The sequence below is a fragment of the Electrona antarctica genome (assembly GCF_951216825.1).
Source record: "Electrona antarctica genome assembly, chromosome: 8".
Classification (NCBI taxonomy): domain Eukaryota; kingdom Metazoa; phylum Chordata; class Actinopteri; order Myctophiformes; family Myctophidae; genus Electrona; species Electrona antarctica.
Genome location: NC_136789.1, coordinates 15,773,460 through 15,796,950, shown reverse-complemented (window position 1 = coordinate 15,796,950; position 23,491 = coordinate 15,773,460). Strand labels below are relative to the sequence as shown.

Sequence of the window (23,491 nt, the reverse complement as noted above, 5' to 3'; positions counted from 1 at the left end):
CTTTCCTTCTCTTTGCTCAACGCATTAGGCCCCTCCTTACCTTACAGCATTACCGTGCACACTGGTGCTTTTAGTCCATGTGCAGAATGCTACAATCGCCTCTCCCTCTATATCTCTCTACGTCCCATCATTTGTTTCGTTCCTTTCTTTCCCTCTGTTAGTCTGTTTGTTTTTGCTCTCTGACTCCTTACACCCCCATTGTTCCTCCTCTCCATTTCTCCCTCCCTCTCTCTCTCTCTCTCTCTCTCTCTCTCTCTCTCCAGACAACATGTCTTGTCAGCTTCAACCCCCCTCTCTCTGTAGGCCTATCCTCCATCTCTCTCTGGCCGTCCTTTCTATCATTCTCTGTTCTGTCAAAACCCCTCTACCACACCCCCCCCCCCCCTCTCTCTCTCTGTCCCTCTCGCTCTCCGTGTCTCTCTCCACCCTCCTCTCTCACACACATGTTCGGCTCCTCTCTCTCTCTCTCCATAGTATTTCAGACAGGGGGGAAATTTAATATGGGTTTGTTTGGTGTTTCCAAGAATTCCATTTGGCTGCCGCCTCTCTTTGCTCTGACACTAAAGACAAACAAAGCCATCCAGCCAAGAGCAGCAAACAGCAGCGCCGCTGGCCTCATTATTTGGTCTCCTCATTTCACACAGACTCCATGCAGCCTCGTGCTCCTTTCAACACTTCCTGTTTTGTGTTCCTCGCAATGGCTTTCAGGTGCACATGTTCGCTCACATCCAACTCTGAGAGTGTACAAAGAGAGTACTAGTAACAAAAGCATAATTTCACATTGAGAATTTTAATGTTAGATAGACAGACAGACAGACAGACAGACAGACAGACAGACAGACAGACAGACAGACAGACAGACAGACAGACAGACAGACAGACAGACAGACAGACAGACAGACAGATACAAAAACGTTCTTAGTGAACTGCCAACTTAACATACTGTACTTTGTTTTGTTTTTTCAACCAAGTACAACCAAGTACCAATTAAGGTTCATGTTTTAGGTTGTTATTAGAGAAATTAAAAGATGAGTGTAATTTCCTTTTCATTTGCTGCTTTCTTTTGTTTTAGCATTTTTAGCTCTTTTTGACAAGGGGGCATTTGAACAAGTGGCTAAATATGTATTTTTTTAAACAAACTTTTACGGTGATTTCTTTATTGTTATATACTGTACTATAGTCCTACTAGAACCCAGGAAATTACATCTGGCCACAGCAGTTGTTTTCCATGTGTCTGAACGAACAACTTTTCTTTGAGGGGTGATAGCCCTCCTATGTCCAGTGCAGTTTGGTGTGTGTGCACAAACTTTGTCCTACACAAACATTAAATCCCCTTGCCAATGAATGGACAATTTTGAGTGTTCGTGTAAACACAAACATTGCATTTCAACACAAACATTGAAGATGAAGGACGCAAATTCTGATTGGCCAGAATGAGATGATGTAAGATCTCCCCTCACTTCACACGGGTGTGATTTAAAAAAATATATATATACAATTAAAATTGTGTGCGTTGTGAGATTTGTTGATCAGATATTTTCTCTTAAATATCAGAATTGGCATCGGCCATACCGATATCAGCTAGTAGTCTAGTAGTTTTCTTTTTCCGTTTTTTTCTCAGAGTTAAAAGAATGGATTTGGCTGTGTAACCATTCCCCCAGATGTCACTTGTCTGCTCTCTTCGCTTCACACGCTAGACTATGCAAGTCTGAGCTGCCACTCACTGCCAGTGGTAGGAAAGTAACATTACATACGTACAGTACAGTACATTTACTTAAGTACTGTACGTAAGTACCATTTTGAGGTATTTGTACTTTACTTGAGTATTTTCAATTTCCAATACTTTTACTTCTACTCCACTACATCTCGGGTTCCAAATAACGCACGCACGCACGCACGCACGCACGCACGCACGCACGCACGCACACACACACACACACACTCGTTACACACTATTAAGCCCTTCATCGTACAACAGATACTGCTAATTTGCAGTTTAAGGCCTATTTCAACGTTGCTCCGCGCCATTTTGGAAGTAGCTAGAAGTAGCTAGCTGTAGCCAAAACACCCCCGAGTGGATCGACAACAACGGGAAGTCAAAAACATTTTGGTTAAAATTGGAAGCATTGATTTAGATTTTAGATCAAGAGTTATTCACGTTTGAAGAAGGACCACTTTGGATGACGTCCCAAACGGAAATGACATTTAATGTTGCTCAATCGACGCTACCAGCATGTAGACTGGTGCGCTCCGTTATGATATGATTAAAGACGGAACTTTTGATTAATCTCCGTCCTGGGCAACAGCTTTTCAACTGTTGGATGTCCAGGAGCTATACTTATCAGCTATGATGACCAGGGTTGACAATTTAACCCTGCCCTCACTCTCAACGTTGATAATTGCACACACAGGCTCAAATGATTCATTACTGGGTTTCTCTCTGTGTGCTTGCCTGAAGGTAGGTGTTGTGGGAAAATGTTCGTATCAATGTAGCTGCATCATGCATACATGCTGCTAGGAATTAATGCACATGTGGCCATGTTTCAATCATAACTATACGTATGTTTTGTTTGCTGACAGGGATTATGGAGCTAATTAACTCGCAGTCTTTGACGTCTTTTTTTACAATGACACTTGCTGCCGTTGACGTCTTTGACGTCTCTTTCTTTAGGTTTTTATTCATCAGAATTGTCTCTCAGATATCCACCAGTCGGCTCGCCTGTGGTCCGGACCGTCAATGAAATGATTCCCCCCTGTCCACTGCCAATTGTAACCGTGATCTGAAAACCCTTTTTCAGATTGAGGTGTTTTGAGGTAGCCTGGCTAATAAGCCAGACCGAATCAGCCGTTGGCAAAAAAAAATTGCTCATTACTAAATCGTCGCTACGTCGCGGTTACAATATTAATGCTTCTGATGACTTTTAAAAAGACGGTAGCCACATTAGCTTTAGGTGATTTTGCTGCTGGTTTATTTTGGCGTGAATTTGGGGGTCTTCAAAATAAAAGTCCCCACTGCATCCATCCAGACTCCAGAGGCAGAGAGGGACATACAGACTGAATCAATGCGGGCAGTAAAATAGTTTTAAGGAGCTAATTAAGTATAGTCGACCGTAGCTTGCAGGCTGCAGCTGTACAGCTTAGCGGGTATAGAGACCATCTGGGACTTGGAAGGTTGGCGGTTCACCCCCACCCAGTATACACGTCCAAGTGTCTTTGAGCATGACAATTAGCCCCTAACTGTTCAAATCAGACAGATCCATCTGTCTTGATCACATGGCAATAGAGATAATGTGTACCAATGTGTGTGACCGTTTGGACAAAATCTGTGGGAGCAAAATCTATTGTGCAAAAATCGGCCTCCTGGTGGCGCTATAAAAGGCAGATTTTTCTTTGGCCTATGAGGAATGTATGTGCAAAGTTTCACGCCAATCCGTCCAGTTATAGGACGCCTATTTTGCAAAAATAGGCGTCTTGGTTTATTTAATTTGTCTTCTGCCACTCCGTATGTAAATGTAGATTAATGGCAAGACTTGTGACTTGTGACAGGCTCAACTTTTTGCTGAATTCTTCCTCAACATCTGTCCCAGAAGTTGTCACCCTGATGCACTGAACTGCAGATAAAGTACATACACTCGATCTATTGTGTGTGTATGAAATATAATCTTTTATTGCATGGTCATTGAGCTGTAAATGTTGAAGAGATTATTTTCCATGAAGCCCGTAGGCATAAATCAGTATGCGCCTGATTTATACATCCTTCCCACGACAGGGTCGCTCACAGTGTTGTGGATGGTGAGCTTGTAGATCTGCTGTTTTTGGATGGAGAATAGATGTATATAGCACACGCGCCACACACACACTGTGTGTCCCATGGCATTCACTTTTCAGTCACGTAGCCCCACCACACACTGAAGTTGATGTGGAGTGACACAGATGGCACTCACTTGCTCTGTGATAAGGGAGGTATCCATTTAAAAGAAGGGCCCCGGAGATGCAATAGCAGATAAAATGCACAATGTGTCGTCTGCAAACACGACATCGCTGCAGGAGCGGGATAGAGAGGAGCGTCGCAAGACGATTCGCCAGAGAAGCTCTTGAAGATTACATTTCCTTCTCACCGAGCTCGGCCGTTCCAATTTCAGCAGAATCTTTCTACCTTCAATGTTCTGATGGTTATCAGCTTAAGGGGAGGAAATGCTGCTGCCGTGTGTCAACCGCAGGGCATAGGCATTCAGCCCTGCACTATACCTGCAGTACGTATAACGATGTCGATATCATTGCTGTCACGTGGAAACCTTGCATGTCCAAAAGCGTTACTTTTCAGAAAATGTAAAAAAAAACATGAACCTGCAGGGGTTGACACTAAGGTCTCTGATGTTCTACTTGCCCAAAAGTCATGCCCACTTGCCCGAAAAGAAAATCGTCCATTATAAAATGATTGGTATACATTTTGAATTACTGTTACATTTGAACACTTTTTTGAGTGGTGTAAACCACTCCTACGACTGGCTTTGTTAGTTTACGTGTCTGTCTGTCTGTCTGTCTGTCTGTCAGTTCGTACCAAAAAATGAGCATGGTTGCTACGGTCACCCAGTTCACCCGGGTGTGATTTCATTACGTCAGACATTACGTCAGACCACAGCTGCTCAGGCTATATAAGACCTAACACCACTCAGTTCACACGGGTGTGATTTTTTTTACTTTCGGGGGCTGTGCGATGCAAAAAATGTGTACCTATTTTTAAGGACAAATACCCACATAGATATATGAACATGACTAAGTGTTCACACTTGTTATTTTATATTTTTAGTGTAGCAACAGTGGAAACGGCACATTATAGGTAAACAGTGCTCTTATTTTACATTCCACAGACCAGAAGACAGATCTCTCTGGCCACGTTCAGGTGTTTAGACAAATAATTATCTTGTGTTGTGTTTATAGACGGTTGTGTCCCCTCTCAAACGAGCACTTGCCCGGTCGGGCAACATGAAAGCAAACTTCACCTGCCAGGGGCAGGTGGGCAACTCTTAGTGTCTGTCAACCCCTGAACCTGTGTTCCAGTGGATCATTTAGTCACAAGCTCTGGTTAATACTTTTCATTCACACATGTAAAACCCAAAGACACACTTAACCGTGACATGACGTCATGATGCGACACAGTGTGAGCGATGGGCTATTTTTTGCTACTTTTGGGCTGACAATGTAGGGCACATATGGGCAACTGGCGGCCCAGGGGCTTAATATCCAAATACTAATTTTAATACTAATATTATTGATTTTAGCTGTTACAATTCCAAACATGCAAACATAACCCGCTTTAATTACTTCAGTCTAGTAGCTTAATGACTATTGTTAAAAAAATATTGTCTATTTAAGTTCATATAAAGTGAACTAAATGCTTTTGAAATTAGGTAAAATGTTAGCCGACTTTTCAGGATTCCAATTCAAAAATAGTAAAAAACTAATTCAGGATTCCAATTCAAATATAGCTTTATAAAAGTATATATACTTTTGTGTGACATAGAATGAAGAAGTAGGGCATTAAGGGCGGAGTTAAGAGGTTTCTGCCTGACAATGTGGCTGGAGTGAGGGTGGAAATAGTGTCCCTCTCCATCAACAAAGTTGCCCACCCCTGATGTACTGTGGGATATTAATTTAGAAAAAAAAGTATTGAAAATAGACGATATACAAGCTCATCAACATTTATCTTTATTAGGTCTCGAGAGTTTGGGAACGCCTGTCTAGAGAATGTAGTTTACTTATTTTACTAGCAAGTATATGTGCTCGCAGTTCACCAGTGACACTAAAGAGTGGGAACACTCCTACCCCTCCTCCCTGCTGCACCCTGAAAAGGGGTAAAATAAGGTCTAACCGATCTGATTAAAGTTTGTCAAATAAGTTATCTGCGATTTGAATCGCCTTTTCATCTTTGCTTTGTACAGTACATGTAGCCCCTTCAGAAAAAACCCCCCACCTAATTACAATAAGAGCTTTCAGCTATGCTAATAAGGTTATTTGCATGCAAACCGTCTGCCCTTGGGGAATTAAAAAAGAGAGAGAGAGAGAAAAAAACAACACTACACTGTAGTTTTACCATCACCCATTTTAGTTGAGACTTTAATCTAATTTTAAAAAGCAGGACGAAAAAACAATCAAATCGCAATCGGTAATATCCAAACAGTCATTTACATAAGTACAATGAAAACAAGAATTGGAGTCAGATTGGACCGCTGACGCCATTGTCAGGAGGAGGAAAGAAAACAACGTCTTGCACACTGCCGTACCCACGGGAAATCCTAGTGTCTTCATTATATTTGTGGGGCATATTTGAATATATGAAGGACGTTCATTAGGAGGCTGAATGTGAAAGAATATGTTGCCATGGTTGCAGTTTTAAGGTCGGGGTAAAAATGTCATTGAGAGTTGATATTTTTTTGTTTGTTTTTTTGTGCTTTTTACCCCTTGTTATGCCCAATTTCGTCGATACGCCAATTATTACCTCCCTACACACATTTCTGTGTGTTGTTGTCACTGCTGTTGTATCCTACTACTGACTCACTTGCCAGTGAGGAGCCTTCACCGGGAGGATGTAGCGTCTCCATCCTACTCCTCCCGTCCAACACTTCCTGCTGACAGGTGCTGCCCCAGCCCGTAGGACTGCGTGTGCACTTACAAAATATCACCCTTCCCGTCCGGCTTTGTTCCCTCGAACACGGGCCAATTGTGTTCGTATAGATATCCACCATGGATTCGAACCATGGTGGACTTTTTTTTACATTTTAATTATCAACACAAAGAACCCACAGAATTGTGAACAACTAAAATAGCAATTTTCCATCTTGTATCCTCGTTACTGTACAACAAAGGACCGTTTTACATTCAGTGTGGCTTGTATTTTGGGAATGTCTAATTACATTTTCTTGGCCGATACATACAGTTGGGTGCCACCGATATTGTCCCTTGTCATTTGACCCATTTAGGCCTGACCTCAAAATTTAAAAAAATCCTTCTAAATCCTCCAGTTTTCTGAAATAAATATTTTCACGATTTTTCAAAAATAGCAGACCTACAAGCTGGGGGCCGTGAGGATATTGCGAGTGGGCCCCCAAATATTTGGCAAAACACTACGATTTTAATTGTATTAAATATAACTACCATGATTAGTATTAAAATAATAAAATGTAAAAAAGAAAGTCATGGTTGTCATTATTTTTCTTTAAAACCTTGATAATGTGTTTTCTTTGTGATACATATAATTAGGAACTTCGAGTATGCTATATTGGTTCCATTGATCCAAGCCAGAACACAATGATTGATCATTAAAATAAACATGCTCTGAAAATGTAGTCGGCCTACCCACTATAACCATAATAGCCAAATGGCTGCTGTGTTAAGTGGTAAGATGGGTGGGCCGCAATTGGCGAATGATTTCATGGTTTTCAATTGGGCCCTGAAACAGAAATGCTTGGGAAGCATTGCTTTTAACCTAATCATTAATAAGTGCATAAGGCATAAGTGATAATAATAATAATGTTTCATTTTATTGTCCCCGAAGGGGTATTCGTCTTCACTGGTCTGTTTAAAACACCCACAAAAAAACAACACATAGCACAGAAAAACACATCACCAATACAATACATAGCCGTGAGGTCTGCACTGTACACAGAGCCATCCAATCGGTGGGGCAGTTTGTTTAATGCCTGGATGGCTGAGGGAACACAACTCCCACTAAAGCGGTTCTTGTTCCACGCTAAGGTTCTGTATCTTTATCCACATGGCATGAGGTTGACAAAGCGATACAGATGATCAGTGTCATTTGATATCGAAAGTGATAACCTCCTAATTAATCTTCTGGTGTTGAAAACAATACATTTTTCCATAGCAAAACACCTTGTTCACCTTTTGCGTGAAGGTTCTTTTTAGCTGGCCTTCCATTTTTAAACTAGAATACTGTATGCTCCTAGGGCTCGACAAAGAAACTTCCTTTAACTAATCAGACCACAATAACACTTTTCAGTTTTCATTACTCTGACCGTGAACTTTAACTCAGTGCTTGCTAACAGTGTCGAGACTCGAGAGTTGCTTTCCTAGCTACGGCGCATCAAACCCCAACTTCAACCGCCCGCGAGGATGAGTCCCGTCAACAAGAGCTGGTGAATAAATGATAGACAACTGGTTTGAATTCAAAGTACGGGGAGGTGAGGAGCACGGTGTGGAGAGAGAGAGAGAGAGAGAGAGAGAGAGAGAGAGAGAGAGAGAGAGAGAGAGAGACGGCTGCCGGCTCAGGTTAATGAGGTGGTCTGGGAGTGGAGACTTGGGCAGAGCGAGCTACAGTACGTGAGAGGATCTCTCGTCATAGCCTGAGGGGCTTTGTAGCCTTAGGACCACTGGTGAGCCTGTCTTTGCTCCTAGCTGCAATTAACGTATTTGCACGCATATATGTGTGCGTGCGTATGTGTGTTGCCCTCAGGATGATGCTGGCTAAAGCCTTTTTGTGTCTGAATTTGAGCATTAATTAATGAATATGTTTGTGCTTGCACCCTCCCCCCCACCCCCAGAACTATGAATGTGTAGCACCTTTTCTCACTTGACGACATTCCAAGCGGGTCCAGGTTTATTTCCTGTTGTCACAGTGTTTGTCAATATCAGTAGCTGACAGGAAGTAAACTTGGACCCGAGCTGTTCCCTAGCAACGCAATTCCACTGACACGGTGTATTGTATACGACACGTTTGTATGGCTTCACTCTGATCTGTGTGGTTCGATGCCTGCATCCATACAAGCACCCAACCACAAGTACACAGTGCCCCCTCCCCCCATACACACACGCACATGTGCACGCACGCACGCACGCACGCATGCACGCAACCTCATTACCGCTCAGCCCATTATATCTAAGCTCTATCTAGCTTCACTCAATGCCATCAAGGCCGCTCCCGGTGTTTGCATTGCAAATCAGTGCTGACAATGAGGCGATGATTAGATCCTGCACATAATTCAAAACACCTGATTTATTTATTCATCTGGCTCTAATGCTGGTGACTCAGGGTGTTAAGATGCATGATATCTGGCCAAGGTGACAGACCCACTTCCAAATATTATTCATTACATTTCCAGGTCAACCTCTTTACCGCAAGGCTCAAACAGGAGAGATTAAATTAGATGGGAGGGGGCCTTTTTTTGGGCTTATTTTGGGCAACTAACTGGCCACATATTTGTGTGATAGTCTTATGCCTGATTTATACTTGGTTACAGACCAAAATAAGCAGACCTACAAGCTGATATTGAGTTGCAGCACGGTGCACTGTGATCTTGTAGATCTGTTATTTTCGGTGAAGAGAGGGGGGAAAGGAGGGGGGGGGGGGCACCCAAGACAGACCACTGGTGAACCCTGGTCAATGAAGTGGTTAAAATGCCATCCCTCATCCATTCTTTGGTTTCTATGCTCTCATGACTTGAATGCAGTACACAGGAATTACACACATGCGTGCATGGACCAGTGCAAGTGGTATCTGGTAAATATGCAGAACTTGATTTGAATTTTACTGAACACTATAATGTATGTGCCAAGCCTCAGAATACCATGATGGTACTGTGGTGCCACCAAGGTAAAACCTTTTAACATGTTTTAATTAACAAGCTGCAGACTTGCACAGTGAAACCCAAATACCGGTAACATCATATTTTATTAACAGCAGCCATTGTGGCAAATCCTGTTGACTTTAACTACATTTAGCATTGCTAACAGATGCAATACAAGGACTCCATTGCGGTTTCTAAAAACACAAAACCCATATAGGTGACAGCCATGTGCTAATAGAGGTTTAAAACACAAAACCCATATAGGTGACAGCCATGTGCTAATAGAGGTTTAAAACACAAAACCCATATAGGTGACAGCCATGTGCTAATAGAGGTTTAAAACACAAAACCCATATAGGTGACAGCCATGTGCTAATAGAGGTTTTTTAACCACATGAAACATGGCGCCCCTATTCTGAGCATGTCAAAACAGGTAAACATTTGGCAAATAGCAGATCTACAAACTCACAGTGTGTCACGTTATCCATTTAATTTGGCATTATAGGAACCCGGGACTGAATAAAGTACAAATATTAGCACTCATCATTGATTCGTTTTGAGTTTCAGACTTTTGATCAATACGTTGAACCGGAAATGGTGATGTTTCCAGAATCACAATACACATAAACCCATCTACCTTGATCGATCCACATTATGCCGCCACATTCCTCCAAAACACAATGCTTGCAACATCAAAAGTGCAAACCACAAGAACCAACAAGAAAAATCTGTCTTTCGGACAGATGTTATCCTCCTTTGTTTTAAGGGAATTTATTAATTTATGTTAGAATTAGATCCATTCCTTGTGTGTGTGTGTGTGTGTGTGTGTGTGTGTGTGTGTGTGTGTGTGTGTGTGTGTGTGTGTGTGTGTGTGTGTGTGTGTGTGTGTGTGTGTGTGTGTGTGTGTGTGTGTGTGTGTGTGTGTGTGTGTGTGTGTGTGTGTGTGTGTGTGTGTGTGTTTTGAGTTTATGTATATGTATGCGTGCAGGGCTGGAAACACACACATGACCACAATCATCTCACCACATCCCCTTGACTCACAGTCATCACCTGTTTTTGGTTTGGTGAGGAAAGTGATCTATTCTGCACCCTCCTCTACAGGGCTAAACTGTAACATCAAAATAGTGTACACACATTGTATTGAACTCACGCTGAACACACTAATGACTAACATGTCTATTTATCTGTGCTTAGACAGAGACTCATTATCAGTACACAGTAAATATCCTCTGTTTTATTTGAACCAAATGGACATTGATTTGACTGTGTGTAGGCTGTGATAATATCCTACAGATACACACCGACCACAATAACTCTTAACTCTATAGCTATATCATTGACCTCTGTCGGACTCTACCATCTACCTTGTTATTTTTGAGTGGTGCAGCCACTCCATTGCAGCCACTCCGTTGCCCAGCAATGTGTGTCCCTGGCTGTGTCCCTGGCTGGGTCCGTCCGAGCACGGTTATAGCGTTATAGCGTTTGTTCACCACCAAGTGTCACTGTTGCGCACGCACGCACGCACACATGCACTCACGCACGCGCGCGCACACAAACAGGCCAGGGAGGAGGGCTTGTACAGTACAGTACATTACGTACAGCACAAGTACAGTACAGCACCACTCATTTCAGACGGGTCTGATTTTAAAACAATGCATCACTGCTGTTGGAGTGGAAACCTCATCTGCTATTTGTGTTATACTGTAGAATGACAGTAGTCATGAAGTAGGGCATTGATTTACAAAACTATATTCAGCTTCAACGTTTTAGAATATGGGTTTTACAGCGTTCTCAGTATGGGTTTTATGGGTAAGTGACTAAGTGTCCCATTGGCCTAGACTAGAGGCTAGCCAGGCCAGCCAATGATGAAAATCTGACGACTAAGTCGCTCAAATGCACATACTATAGCTAAACAGATGGATAGATACTTTAGATATATTAGATAGCCTAATGTGGATGTATGGATGGATGGATAGATGGATAGATAGATATAAATAGCACCTGAGATGTTTTTTAATTTTAATTCCGGTGGTTACTGGGTGAAAGTGTGATAATACTGATAATGCCACCGACTGACTTTATATCAATATAACATGCCATGGGACAATTTTATGGCTGAGATTGGATTTGAAAAAGAGGTGTTTCTACAGAATCAGATTAAAGACTGGAGCTGCCTCAACTCCAAATTCACAAAAAGCCTTTGATGTTTTTTTTTTAAATAATAATTTTATGCTTACTTTTCATTTTCCATTTTATGCTCGCTTTTGAATTTTGATTATGACTACAGGCAATTTTCAATTTGTATGCATTATGAATCCTGTGATAATTCAAAGTTCTATTGTTAAGGAACAAACATGTAATTTAAAATAATTATTTTATGATTTATCGTACAACTGCATAATCAGTCATGGGTTCAGTGAGAACTGAGAAGTGATGCGAGATGATTCTGCTTGTTTTAGCGGGTAGATTTGTACAACAATTGCACTTTATGCCTCCTATAGGATTCATGTGGCACATTTTATTGGGTGTTGAATCAGACTTTGGAAGGTCTCGTTTGTTGGTGTTATTGGAATGGTACAGTATGTGTTTAATGGTAGACATTAAGGTAGTGTGTGTGTGTGTGTGTGTGTGTGTGTGTGCGTGTGTGCGTGTGTGCGTGTGTGCGTGCGTGCGTGCGTGCGTGCGTGCGTGCGTGCGTGCGTGCGTGCGTGCGTGCGTGCGTGCATTTATGCACAAGCCATTGCTTCCTCAAATCTGCCGTTAGGTGGCTTATTCCTCGAGGGATGGCAAAACTTGAGAGGCCGTCTAAAATACTGTGCAGTAATTGGAATTGCTTTATCTTTAGTCTCATCAATTAATGTGCAATTTTCCATTTAATCACTAACACGCTTACTGCATTTGCAATTAAAATTAGGTGCTGATAACGGAGAAGATGCCTTTCAGCTGATACCAGTTGGAATGAGAAGAGAAAGCAGGGGAAGTCGGTTTACAAAATGGCTCGCAGACAGACACGGCACACAAACACATGTGATCTCACTTGTGCACATATACAGTACGACTGAATCCATACAAACCATGTGCACACATATACAGTACGACATGGCACTGAATCCATACAAACCATGCATGCTTGGCAATACAAACATGTGAATGTGTCAACAGGAAACATTAATTACAAAAAAAACCCTCAAAATTCACATACAGTACTGTACCATCACCAGTGGTGGAAAATCTACTCACATTTTTGTAGAAATACAAGTCCTGAATTAAACATTTACTTGAGAAGTGTATTTGTATCAAAACTGCTTAAAGTACCAAAAAGTACTCATAGGCAGAATGTCCCTTTTCACAAGTTTTCAAATGTATACAAAAAAAATCACACCCGTGTGAACTGAGTGGTGTAAGGTCTTATATAGACTGATCAGCTGTGGTCTGACGTAATGTATGACGTAATGAAATCACACCCGTGTGAACTGGGTGACCGTAGCAACCATGCTCATTTTTTTGGCACAGACAGACAGACACGTAAACTAACAAAGCCAGTCGTAGGAGTGGTTTACACCACTCAAAAAAATCTTTGGAAAATAGCCGATCTACAAGCTTGTAGATGTAGTAAAATTACAATAATTGCATCTGAAATGTAGTGGAGTAAAAATTTTAAAAGTACTGACAATTGGAAATCCTCCAGTAAAGTAAAAAAAAAAATACCAAAATACATTTGTACAGTAAAAGTACAGTACAAGTAAAGTAAATGCACTTAGTTACTTTCCACCACAGAACACTATTAACATGAAGGTTTGGATGGGAACGACTGAACTGCTTGCCACTCATGTTTGAAAGGTGTGGTGGGAAGAGGAACTGGCATGTTGACTTTTCCGCTCGGTGGGATTGCCAGGTTCTGATTTCAGGGGAGGAGGGATGAGCTCACTGGTGGGGAACGTGTGTTCCGTATGGTCCAGCATCCGAAGAGAAGAGAGGGATGAGCTGTTACCATCACTTCCTGTCTTGTCTGAGTATCTGGCAGTATAGTGACCAGAGTCCCAGACACTATTCAGAGACACTCCTTTTGTGGATTCTGTGATTCTCAGGAAAATTGTTAGTTACTAAATAAAAAAGGTAAACACCTTTAGAGATAAAATGCATGATATGACATATGAGCACGGTGGGTGCACATATTTGAGTCTCCAATTTGACTCATTGCAATGCATTGGCTTTCATTTTGTATGGCCACATTGCACCATTATGCAAGCTGAATTTAGAGGTAATAGTGCTTATAGTCATTTGACCTACAGGAACCATGTTGCAGTCTGTCGTCATAAACAAGACATGACTGTACAGTAAGGAACTGTGTGTGTGTGTGTGTGTGTGTGTGTGTGTGTGTGTGTGTGTGTGTGTGTGTGTGTGTGTGTGTGTGTGTGTGTGTGTGTGTGTGTGTGTGTGTGTGTGTGTGTGTGTGTGTGTGTGTGTGTGTGTGTGTGTGTGTGTGTGTGTGTGTGCGCGTGCGTGTGTGCATGCACACATTATATTCTAAACTATTAACAGTGTTCCTGACAGTTGAACTTAGGAGGAAAGTACCCACAATGTGCTGCCCTGCAGTAAATGCCAGAAACACTATTAAATGTGAAGCTGAAATAAAGCAAAAATATGAGAATAAAGCTACAGAGCAGCACAAGAAGTGAAGTAAATACTCAGTAAAAGACAACAGCATTTGAACAATTGAGAGTTGCAGTAGACCTGCAGTTTTCTGGGAGTTTGTTCCAGATACCTGTAAGTATGACATGGGGACAGAAAGCAGACCTGTCCCAGGACAGACCACCTGGTCCGGATGGTTCATAAGATAGCAGAAGGTCAGAAATGTATTTTGGCCCTTTATAGTGATATTTTGAAATAAATTATTCAACAGAGAGGAAGCTAGTGTAACGATGTGAAGAGAACTGGAGCGATATGAACCACTTTCTTGGCATTAGTAAGGACTTGAGCAGCAGCGTTCTGAATCAACTACAGCTGTCTGGTCAATTTATTTTGGACTTAACTGTCTACTGCGAAGTCTACTTAAGATGAACGCACACAAGTTTTTCCAAATGATAATTAGGCATACAAATACTCTAATCCTTGATACATTCTTACTACCAGGATTCAGATAATTTTTCACCAACCTTTGAAAAATCATAGAATATTCTGTGTCGCTCCATTCCACGGGTGCCCTCAAAAGACTCCGCACAGGTGTCCTAGAATTGGGAAAAATGGTGACCCATAGGTTGGCGAACAGCGCCATCCAGCTTAAAAAAAACCTCAGGTAACTCGTGTTTGGCAGCCAATGTGTTTAAGGTGATAGTAGGCTGACTTAGCAATTTTCTAATGTGGCTGTTGAACTTCACGTCTAGAGTCCATGACTGCGCCAACATTTCTGTCCTGGGTTGTGTGTGTGTGTGTGTGTGTGTGTGTGTGTGTGTGTGTGTGTGTGTGTGTTTTACATTAAGAACTTGTGAATGTGCAAATGAACACAAAGTAGGGCTGTGTGATTATGACAATTCACAATAATGATCATCTTTGATTGATTGAAGTATTTATTATTGTTTGCTGAATGGGTACATTTCACGTGAAAGCACAACTCAATACAAAAGGCTGTTACTGTGGACGACACACTGATAAAGCATTCCACTTGTTTACAACAGGGTCCACCATTTTCAATTCATCAGAACAATTAGAGACATACAAATATACACTTCTATTTAAAAAACAGGAAATCATGTAAGGAGGTAAAAAGGGAAAAGACAAATATACAGTAAGGGAGAAAGGGGGTGGGGGGATTCAGATTTTACGGGGGCCAGTTTCGAATTGCAGCCGTCCGTAGGTGCCCTTTGAGAGCGGTTTTGAAGGAGTCAAGGGATTTGCATGTCTTAATCGCTGTTGGTAGGGCGTTCCACATTTTGGTGTCATAGGAGCGAAACAAAATGTAGTCCCTTGTTTGTGCCGAATCTGGATTGCACATGGTTTGTTGAACTCCATCTGGTGTTATGGGTGTGAACTTTGTTGGAAGTATTTAGACAGGTACGGCAAGATGTTTTACTCTGTCATCAACCCTAAGCCATTCCACCCTGTGGACAGGGGTGAGGTGGGTTCGGGGAATATGAGGCCAAGTAGTAGCGTGACCAGTTTGTTTTGGGAAGTCTGGAGCCTTGTTTTAAGGGCCTTTGAGGTGGTGTGGTACCAAGAGGTGCATGCATAGTCGAAGAAGCCTTGTACAAGGGCTCTTGTTAGGGTCTTCAAGGTGTTTTTGTTGACCAGTGAGGAGATCCTGTATACTACAGGATCAAAAAAAGTCAACCAGGTCCAAAAAAAGTCAACCAGATCAAAAAAAGTCATCTTGTTCTTTGGTTGACTTTTTTTGATTACGTTGGTAGCCATTTTATCACCGGAAAGATTTGCCTCCAGAATGGTAGGTAATTTCATCTTTTCGTTTGATAATATTGTCACCCACTCTAACCAAGAAGCCATCTGCCTTGCTGAGATTACTATTTGATCCAAAGAGAATGGATTCAGTTTTTCCCAGGTGTAAAGATAGTTTGTTATCAGCGAGCTAGGTGCAGATACTACAGAGTTCAGAGCTGAGGGCCTTTTCAACCTGCAGTTTGTTCCTGTAGATGCAAGCAATAACATAGCCGATAGCCCTATTTTACTCTTACACTCTTAACACTCTTATTTTAGGATTTATGGGGGCATTTATGGAGGTAGACTAGTAAACAGACAAAAAAGATAATTCAATAAAAGGGAAGCTTAAAACAAACTAATAATACATAGCAGCAAATAGCGAAACATATTGTAGGTTGATTATAGCTCCAGGGTGAAGCACCTGCTGTGTTTGCCTATCATACATTGGGATACAGGTAGGGGGCTGCGTGGGTGTGTCAAGTCTATCAACTGTGCTTGTGTGCTTGCTTGCTCACACGTATGTGTGCGTGCGCCTGTGTGTGCGTGAGTGTGTCTGTGTGTGAGTGTGCATGTGTGTGAGCATGTACGGAGGTGTGTAAGCAACACTGAACCAATTAGCTCCTGGGTGGTGATAGTTATGAAGAGTGTGTGTGTGTGTGTGTGTGTGTGTGTGTGGGGGGGGGGGGGTTCCACAGGGTACAGCCTTCAGCCCTGTGGGGTCCCGGCCAATGGCAATAAACCCACTGGCAAGAGCCCTAATTAGCCCCTTGATTGGATTGGTGGCCGAGACAACACCAGCAACCAATACACAGTCACCAAGGTGACCTTGGTGACGGCACATGTTGTTTAGAACAAGCTGTAATTGGTGAACAAGCTTGGCCGCATGTAATTGGTAAACATGTAAACTTGGGTTGTACTTTATACTGTGTCCATGTGAACACAGTTTTTTATGCTAGGATGGGTAACAAGACTGCTTGCATGGTTGAGTTTGTAAACACTGAGTCTCATTTGCTTGAGAGAGAGAGAGAGAGAGAGAGAGAGAGGAGAGAGAGAGAGAGAGAGAGAGAGAGAGAGAGAGAGAGAGAGAGAGAGAGAGAGAGAGAGAGAGAGAGAGAGAGAGTACATTAGGAAATGGTGTTGTGCACGAGAAACAAATGACAGTGAAGTGAGACTAAAGATTGTCCTATTATTTTATCACAGCAGCACCTGGTGGTTGAGGCTGAAATAGAAGTTACTGGCCGCTTCATCTTGAATATCCTAAACCCTTCCCACGGTTACGAGTAACCGCTTTTAATCACAGTTAGCTGTACTATTCATATACATTTTAAAATGACTTATGTTCCAGTCCACCCATTTGTGGTAATTCATGTTTCTTTGCTGACACTGTGATCATTATTTCTGTGTTTTCTTCCCCAGTCTCGATGTGAACCTATCCCATGATGCAACATGTGTCCCCAGCACCAGCAGTGACGATGATGGCCACCCAGAGTGTTCCTCCACCAACGTACCAGGAGAGCCAACAGGTCAGAGGTCACAGCCGCATTCAGCTCAATGCTTACCTAAACATTAAACCACCTTGCCAGCTTATATGTGATTGTGTTATAATAAGAGGTAATGTTTTTATACCTTGTATTACAGGGGTAGATGTTAGCGCTGAGCTCTGGATTAGCATAGTTTATCAGTAAGATTCTTAACGTTGGTACAGACTGTGAGAGGTAATATAGTATTAGTAATACTAGTAGTATTAGGGTATAGTATTAGTAATACTAGTAGTATGGTAGTATAAAAGAGAGCGGTTGAAAAAATAAACAATAAACCTTGCACGTGGTGTTTAACACGCGTAATACCTCCACCAGCTATAGGTCGGTGCAATCAGTGACGTAAAAACTCACCCAGGCAAACGGCATTGGGAGAAACCTTTGTTTATGTAGCAACCCCAATGATGGGAAGTAGAGCAGCTTCATCAGACCACCTCGCACCACCTCTCCGTCCACACCACATCCGTCTTCCCTCGCCCAGAGGATTAGTGCCAGGGGAGAGCTCCTGAGCTGCATCCTGCGCTCGGCAAATGCAAATGAGAGCTAGTTAAGTGTGAAGAAGCTAATTTATTTCCCATTTGGAGCCGGGATTAAGACTTGAAGCTTCCTCATGCAACCCCAACCCCCCCCCCCCCCCCCCCCCCCCCCCCCCCCCCGAACACCACACCAGCCCTGCACGCTCGGTTCAAAACCGTGGGTGATGGGAGAGAGGATGCGTGGGGCAGGGTGGGTGGGGTAGTCTCATTTCCTGAGAGTCAAAAGGGGATGTGCAATTGAGAAGTGGAGGTAAAGGGTGCGTAGACAATGGGCCATGTTCATGAAGCATGTCAGCCCATGGGAAGAGGTTTCCCTCAGTCCAGTAGCGAATGCAGGAATTACAAGTTGGCCAGGCGAAAAGTCAGGGGGGGGGGGGGGGGGGGGGGGGGGGGAGACAGACAGAAAGCAACAAGAACACATTGAAACGTTAATAATGACAATATATATATAAATAAATAAGGTGTCTTTGCACAGACAGTATGCAGCATTACAGATAAGGCGAACATGACGCCAGCACAAATTAGTGACTGATTGACAGCATTAACAGCTAAATCAAATAGTGTTCACGCTTAGTGATGTCTCAGAACATGAGACGGCAGGGCTTTCGCTTGAAAATCTCTATAACAGAGTCGTAGTTCAGACCTTCAGTTAAACCTCTCTCAAACGCTAGGAGACAGACCATTTAGGCGAGAGGTTGTCATTGTACTTCTGGTGTGCACTTTTTACTCTTTGTACACTAGTATATTAGTGCCCTGGACACTCAACGGAGCACGCATCAAATACCTTCAGTAGTGTGTCAAATGTAGCTCCCTTGCGTTCAAGGTAGAACAGGTATCCCCCACCTCCACCCCTTGTCTTGAACACAAAGGCGTATACATTTGTCACGTCCGTGAATGGGCGAGGGGCCAATGGAATGGTTGACTTGGCCAGACGGCGGCCTGTCCTGGCCTTATTGTGAAAACCCCACTGCCTCAGTCCCTCCAGTGAAGTGGCTGAAGGTAGAATGTTTTACACTGTTGAACCTCCTCTATACTGGTTCTGTAATGTCCCTCCCATGGTTCTTCAAACGCTGCTTCAGAGCTCATAAGCCAAATTAATCATCCAAAATCTGTGCATTGGGAACATGAACAATAAGCTATACGGTAGCCTATATAAAACAAGCGTGTCTCATTCAATTAGTGAACGCATCTTATCTCGTTCATTGCAATTAGCAGTTGTACCACTCTATGTGAACTAGCAGGCAATAACAACACTTATTGCAGCTATAGTTCATTATTTGTAGTCAGGGTCAGACGTGTTTATGTAAGGAAATGGTCTGTCAACAGCAGTAGAATGTTGCCAAATAGCAGATTTAGTATGTGATCCTCATGAATATGTTTGCCTCCAATGACCACGTGTTACACAAATGTTTACCTACTGTACCATAGCCTATGTTTTTAGCCCCAACACATAGATTCCCATCCAAAACCACTATATTGCTCACTCCACTGTTATTTAAATGCTATAAACCAGTGCTTGTAATATGAAGCACAGGAATGGTCATGCATGGTCATGCAAACTGATGCTACATGTCTGCCCACTTCTCAATTATTATTGCTGTGCACTGTATGTGTACTTTTGATTTCGTTTTTGATTGGACCATCATTTTACTGTGTGTAGTAGAATCTTCTAGCAGCTTGAGTGTCAAGGAAGGTGGTACGTACTAGGTAGGAAGACTCGGACAACTTGATTTTGTACAGGTGAATATTTATTTACAGTGCAATATATGTCACATGTACAGTACCGCAGCCAAAAAAGACATGCGTCTGAAGGGTGACCTTTCAAACAAGGACATTTACAAATCCAAATCTAAATGATAAGTAATACTAAAACATGGATCAATAAAACAAACAAACAAAGAAAATGAAAGAAACCCTGTGATGTCAGCCAATGACATCACCAATACGATCAATATGTATATCCGACCAATAACAAACCATTTTAAGAATGAACAAAATAATTGTACAACGTTCAAAGGATTGTACAATGTTCAAGGCTTCAAGCCTGTCACATAATGTCTCAAACAAACCATGTTTAAACAGACAAGTGGTGAGTAATGGAGAGTTCTCCCTCACTTAGTCACACTGTGTGGGCTCTGTATTTTCTGTTTAAAGTAACAGGCTTGGTTATTCCCCAGATGACGGGCACCAGTCAACAGAGCACCAAGACCCCACAGGTCCATATCCCAGCAGCCTCGGCAGCAGGAAACACCCCAGTCAGTGTGACCCTGGACCCCCAGGCCCAGCTGGAGTCAGACAAGAGGGCTGTTTACAGGTAGGATCGTGCCCCACACACAGCGGTGTGTGTGAATCTCAAATATCTGTGATTTGTCACGTTACAGTAGAGTACTGTGTACGATACATCCATCTCAGACAAGTCTACACACACACACATACACACACATACACACACACACACACATGCTTAGCGTGATACTGCAACTGCGCTGAGAGTTTGTGCTAGACTATGGTTAGGTTTAGACTATGGTTAGGTTTAGACTATGGTTAGGTTTAGACTATGGTTAGGTTTAGACTGTGGTTAGGTTTAGACTATGGTTAGGTTTAGACTGTGGTTAGGTTTAGACTGTGGTTAGGTTTAGACTATGGTTAGGTTTAGACTATGGTTAGGTTTAGACTATGGTTAGGTTTAGACTATGGTTAGGTTTATACTGTGGTTAGGTTTAGACTGTGGTTAGGTTTAGACTATGGTTAGGTTTAGACTATAGTTAGGTTTAGACTATGGTTAGGTTTAGACTATGGTTACGACTATGAGTGTGCCACAGCTGTAGAAATGATATTTCCTTATGTTTTAGATAAGTAAGTTTAACATGATAATGTGTTACCTTTGGACATTATTAAAATAAAATAAACATTGTTTTCTGTGTTTGCTTGCTTTGGGCAATCTAGTGAAGTACGGTAAATCTAAAGGTAGTGTAAGTGATATTTCTTGTTTAAAACAGTTTTTTTTGTTAAGAAGTAAAAGCTCTATATTATTGAACAATCATTGCTATGGAGTGTTCCGTAACAGCTAGGAGCCTCCCTTTCTTTCCAGCTCTTTAGTAAACAGAAAATGCATTTTAAGGTCAGGATACCAATTGTATCCAATCAGGAGAGAGAATCATACAGGATGTGGGATAAACAATAGACCATCATGCCATTAAGTTGTTAATGAAATGCCACCCTGTTGCCACCCTGCTTTTTCAATGCAGAATGTCAACATGTGGATATGGTCTATTGCAGGGACGATGCAAAGATGTGAGCATAACAAATCAGAACTGGAACACAATGAAGCTGACAAATGGGTACGCTGTACCAGAGCCATAGAGTAAGACAGAGTTACGGGTACGCTGTACCAGAGCCATAGAGTAAGACAATAGGTACGCTGTACCAGAGCCATAGAGTAAGACAGAGTTACGGGTACGCTGTACCAGAGCCATAGAGTAAGACAATAGGTACGCTGTACCAGAGCCATAGAGTAAGACAGAGTTACGGGTACGCTGTACCAGAGCCATAGAGTAAGACAGAGTTACGACATTACGCTGTACCAGAGCCATAGAGTAAGACAGAGTTACGACATTACGCTGTACCAGAGCCATAGAGTAAGACAGAGTTACGACATTACGCTGTACCAGAGCCATAGAGTAAGACAGAGTTACGACATTACGCTGTACCAGAGCCATAGAGTAAGACAGAGTTACGACATTACGCTGTACCAGAGCCATAGAGTAAGACAGAGTTACGACATTACGCTGTACCAGAGCCATAGAGTAAGACAAAGTTACGACATTACGCTGTACCAGAGCCATAGAGTAAGACAGAAAATAAAACTGAGCGCTCAAGCACTGTTCATGCAGCCTGAACTGGGACAAGCTGGAGTTGGAAATACATTGTTTTCAACGAGGGCGGCGCAAATAAGAGCAACTGTTTCAAAGTATTGTACAGTAACAACTAAAGTCTCTGTAATGTATACTATTACTAAAAATTATATTATCTAAAATAAAGGGATTTGAGATCATTAAAGCTGGGCTGTTGCCTGAGTCCAATGCATTTCTGTCAACTTCCGGTCCAGGACTCGTCACTGTTTGCTATGCTCTTCGCCAATAGAAGTCTATGTATGAAAGCCGCCATTGGACTGGCCCCATGAAGTGAGCGGAGTTGTCGTGACTCTGTCTTACTCTATGGCTCTGCGCTCCTCTGATTGGTTGGAATTGGCATGGCAACCCACTGTTTTTTCACAAAATGTTTTTTTCTTCTTCTTCTGTTTATTAATGAGCTGGAGAGACGGTTAGACCCCTGCTATTGAACAAACACTACATAATTACTATCAGAATATAGAGCTATTTAAGTTATTTTAACAAATAATATATGCGTATATATCACTTACTACTGCACCTTTAAGAAGCGCATACCACTTCATTTTCTGCCTCATTTGCCGCAAGCACTCCTGGGCAGAATAGTACTCTAGCTAATAATTAGTGGTGTTAGTCTTTAACTGCCTGGATGGAATGAAAATACAAATCACCTGTTGTTGTGCACTGTTTGACTATTCTGGATATAAACCCCACATCTAAATCTAAGATTTGACAGTAAGTGAAGAATAATAAGAATATCATTGAGGATTTTGGAAAAATGTCACACAATTAACATATTTATATATTTATTAACATTTGTTACCATGGGTCGTATACATACAATTTCATATTTAGATTAGTTATTTCTTTCTAATCAGAGAAGGTGGTGATTTTCTGTTTGATTTGTTACCATTACTTCCTCACCTGCAGCATAATTTTGGGCTTAAAAAAATAATCACTTTGAAAGTCACTGGCAACTGAAAACCAAACACCAATTAAAAAAACCACACACACACACACACACACACCTCAGTCATCCTTCAGCTTATCGTTACAATATTGATGCCCGCTTATAATGAGCTAGGATTATCTATTTATGAAGTAAATTATTCAAAATACAGGCATTCTTAATCGCTCCAGCAGTCTCCTGGCGTGGGACACAGTTTGTCTCACCGAAAGAGACACAAAAGCTGCCTCACAAAATACACGCTCAGGCCTGCAGTGATGACACTGCACTCTGTGCTCGGCTCTCTGCCCTGGCTCCTTGGGTTCCCCCCTGCGGGCATCCGCCACTACTGTCTGAGTAGGTGCGAGCCCCTGTGCTCAGCCCTGAGGCTTGCTGCTGTAAAGTCCTCACCAAGCCTGCGGCTGAATTTCTAAAATCCTCTGAGATACAAGGCTCCCTTTGATGTGAGCAGCCATCTTTGGAGGGGCTGCGGGTGGTGGGGGTGGGGATGGGGGTTCCAAATCAGCCGCCTAGATCCACACAGGCTTTTTGGAACACTCTCCCTCCT

The 23,491-nt window shown here is 42.3% G+C and overlaps 1 protein-coding gene across 3 annotated transcripts in view; it reads left to right on the top strand.

The window, feature by feature from the left end:
* LOC306928470 (homeobox protein PKNOX2-like) overlaps nt 1-23,491 on the top strand; it is a 126,525-nt gene that overhangs the window by 75,374 nt on the left and 27,660 nt on the right. For all 3 annotated transcript variants that reach the window (XM_079508608.1, XM_079508609.1, XM_079508610.1), the window contains 2 exons: nt 17,430-17,536; nt 20,265-20,401. In XM_079508608.1, coding sequence (XP_079364734.1) covers nt 17,450-17,536; nt 20,265-20,401 — 224 coding nt within the window. In that variant the 5' untranslated portion in view covers nt 17,430-17,449. The remainder of the gene's footprint in view (nt 1-17,429; nt 17,537-20,264; nt 20,402-23,491) is intronic.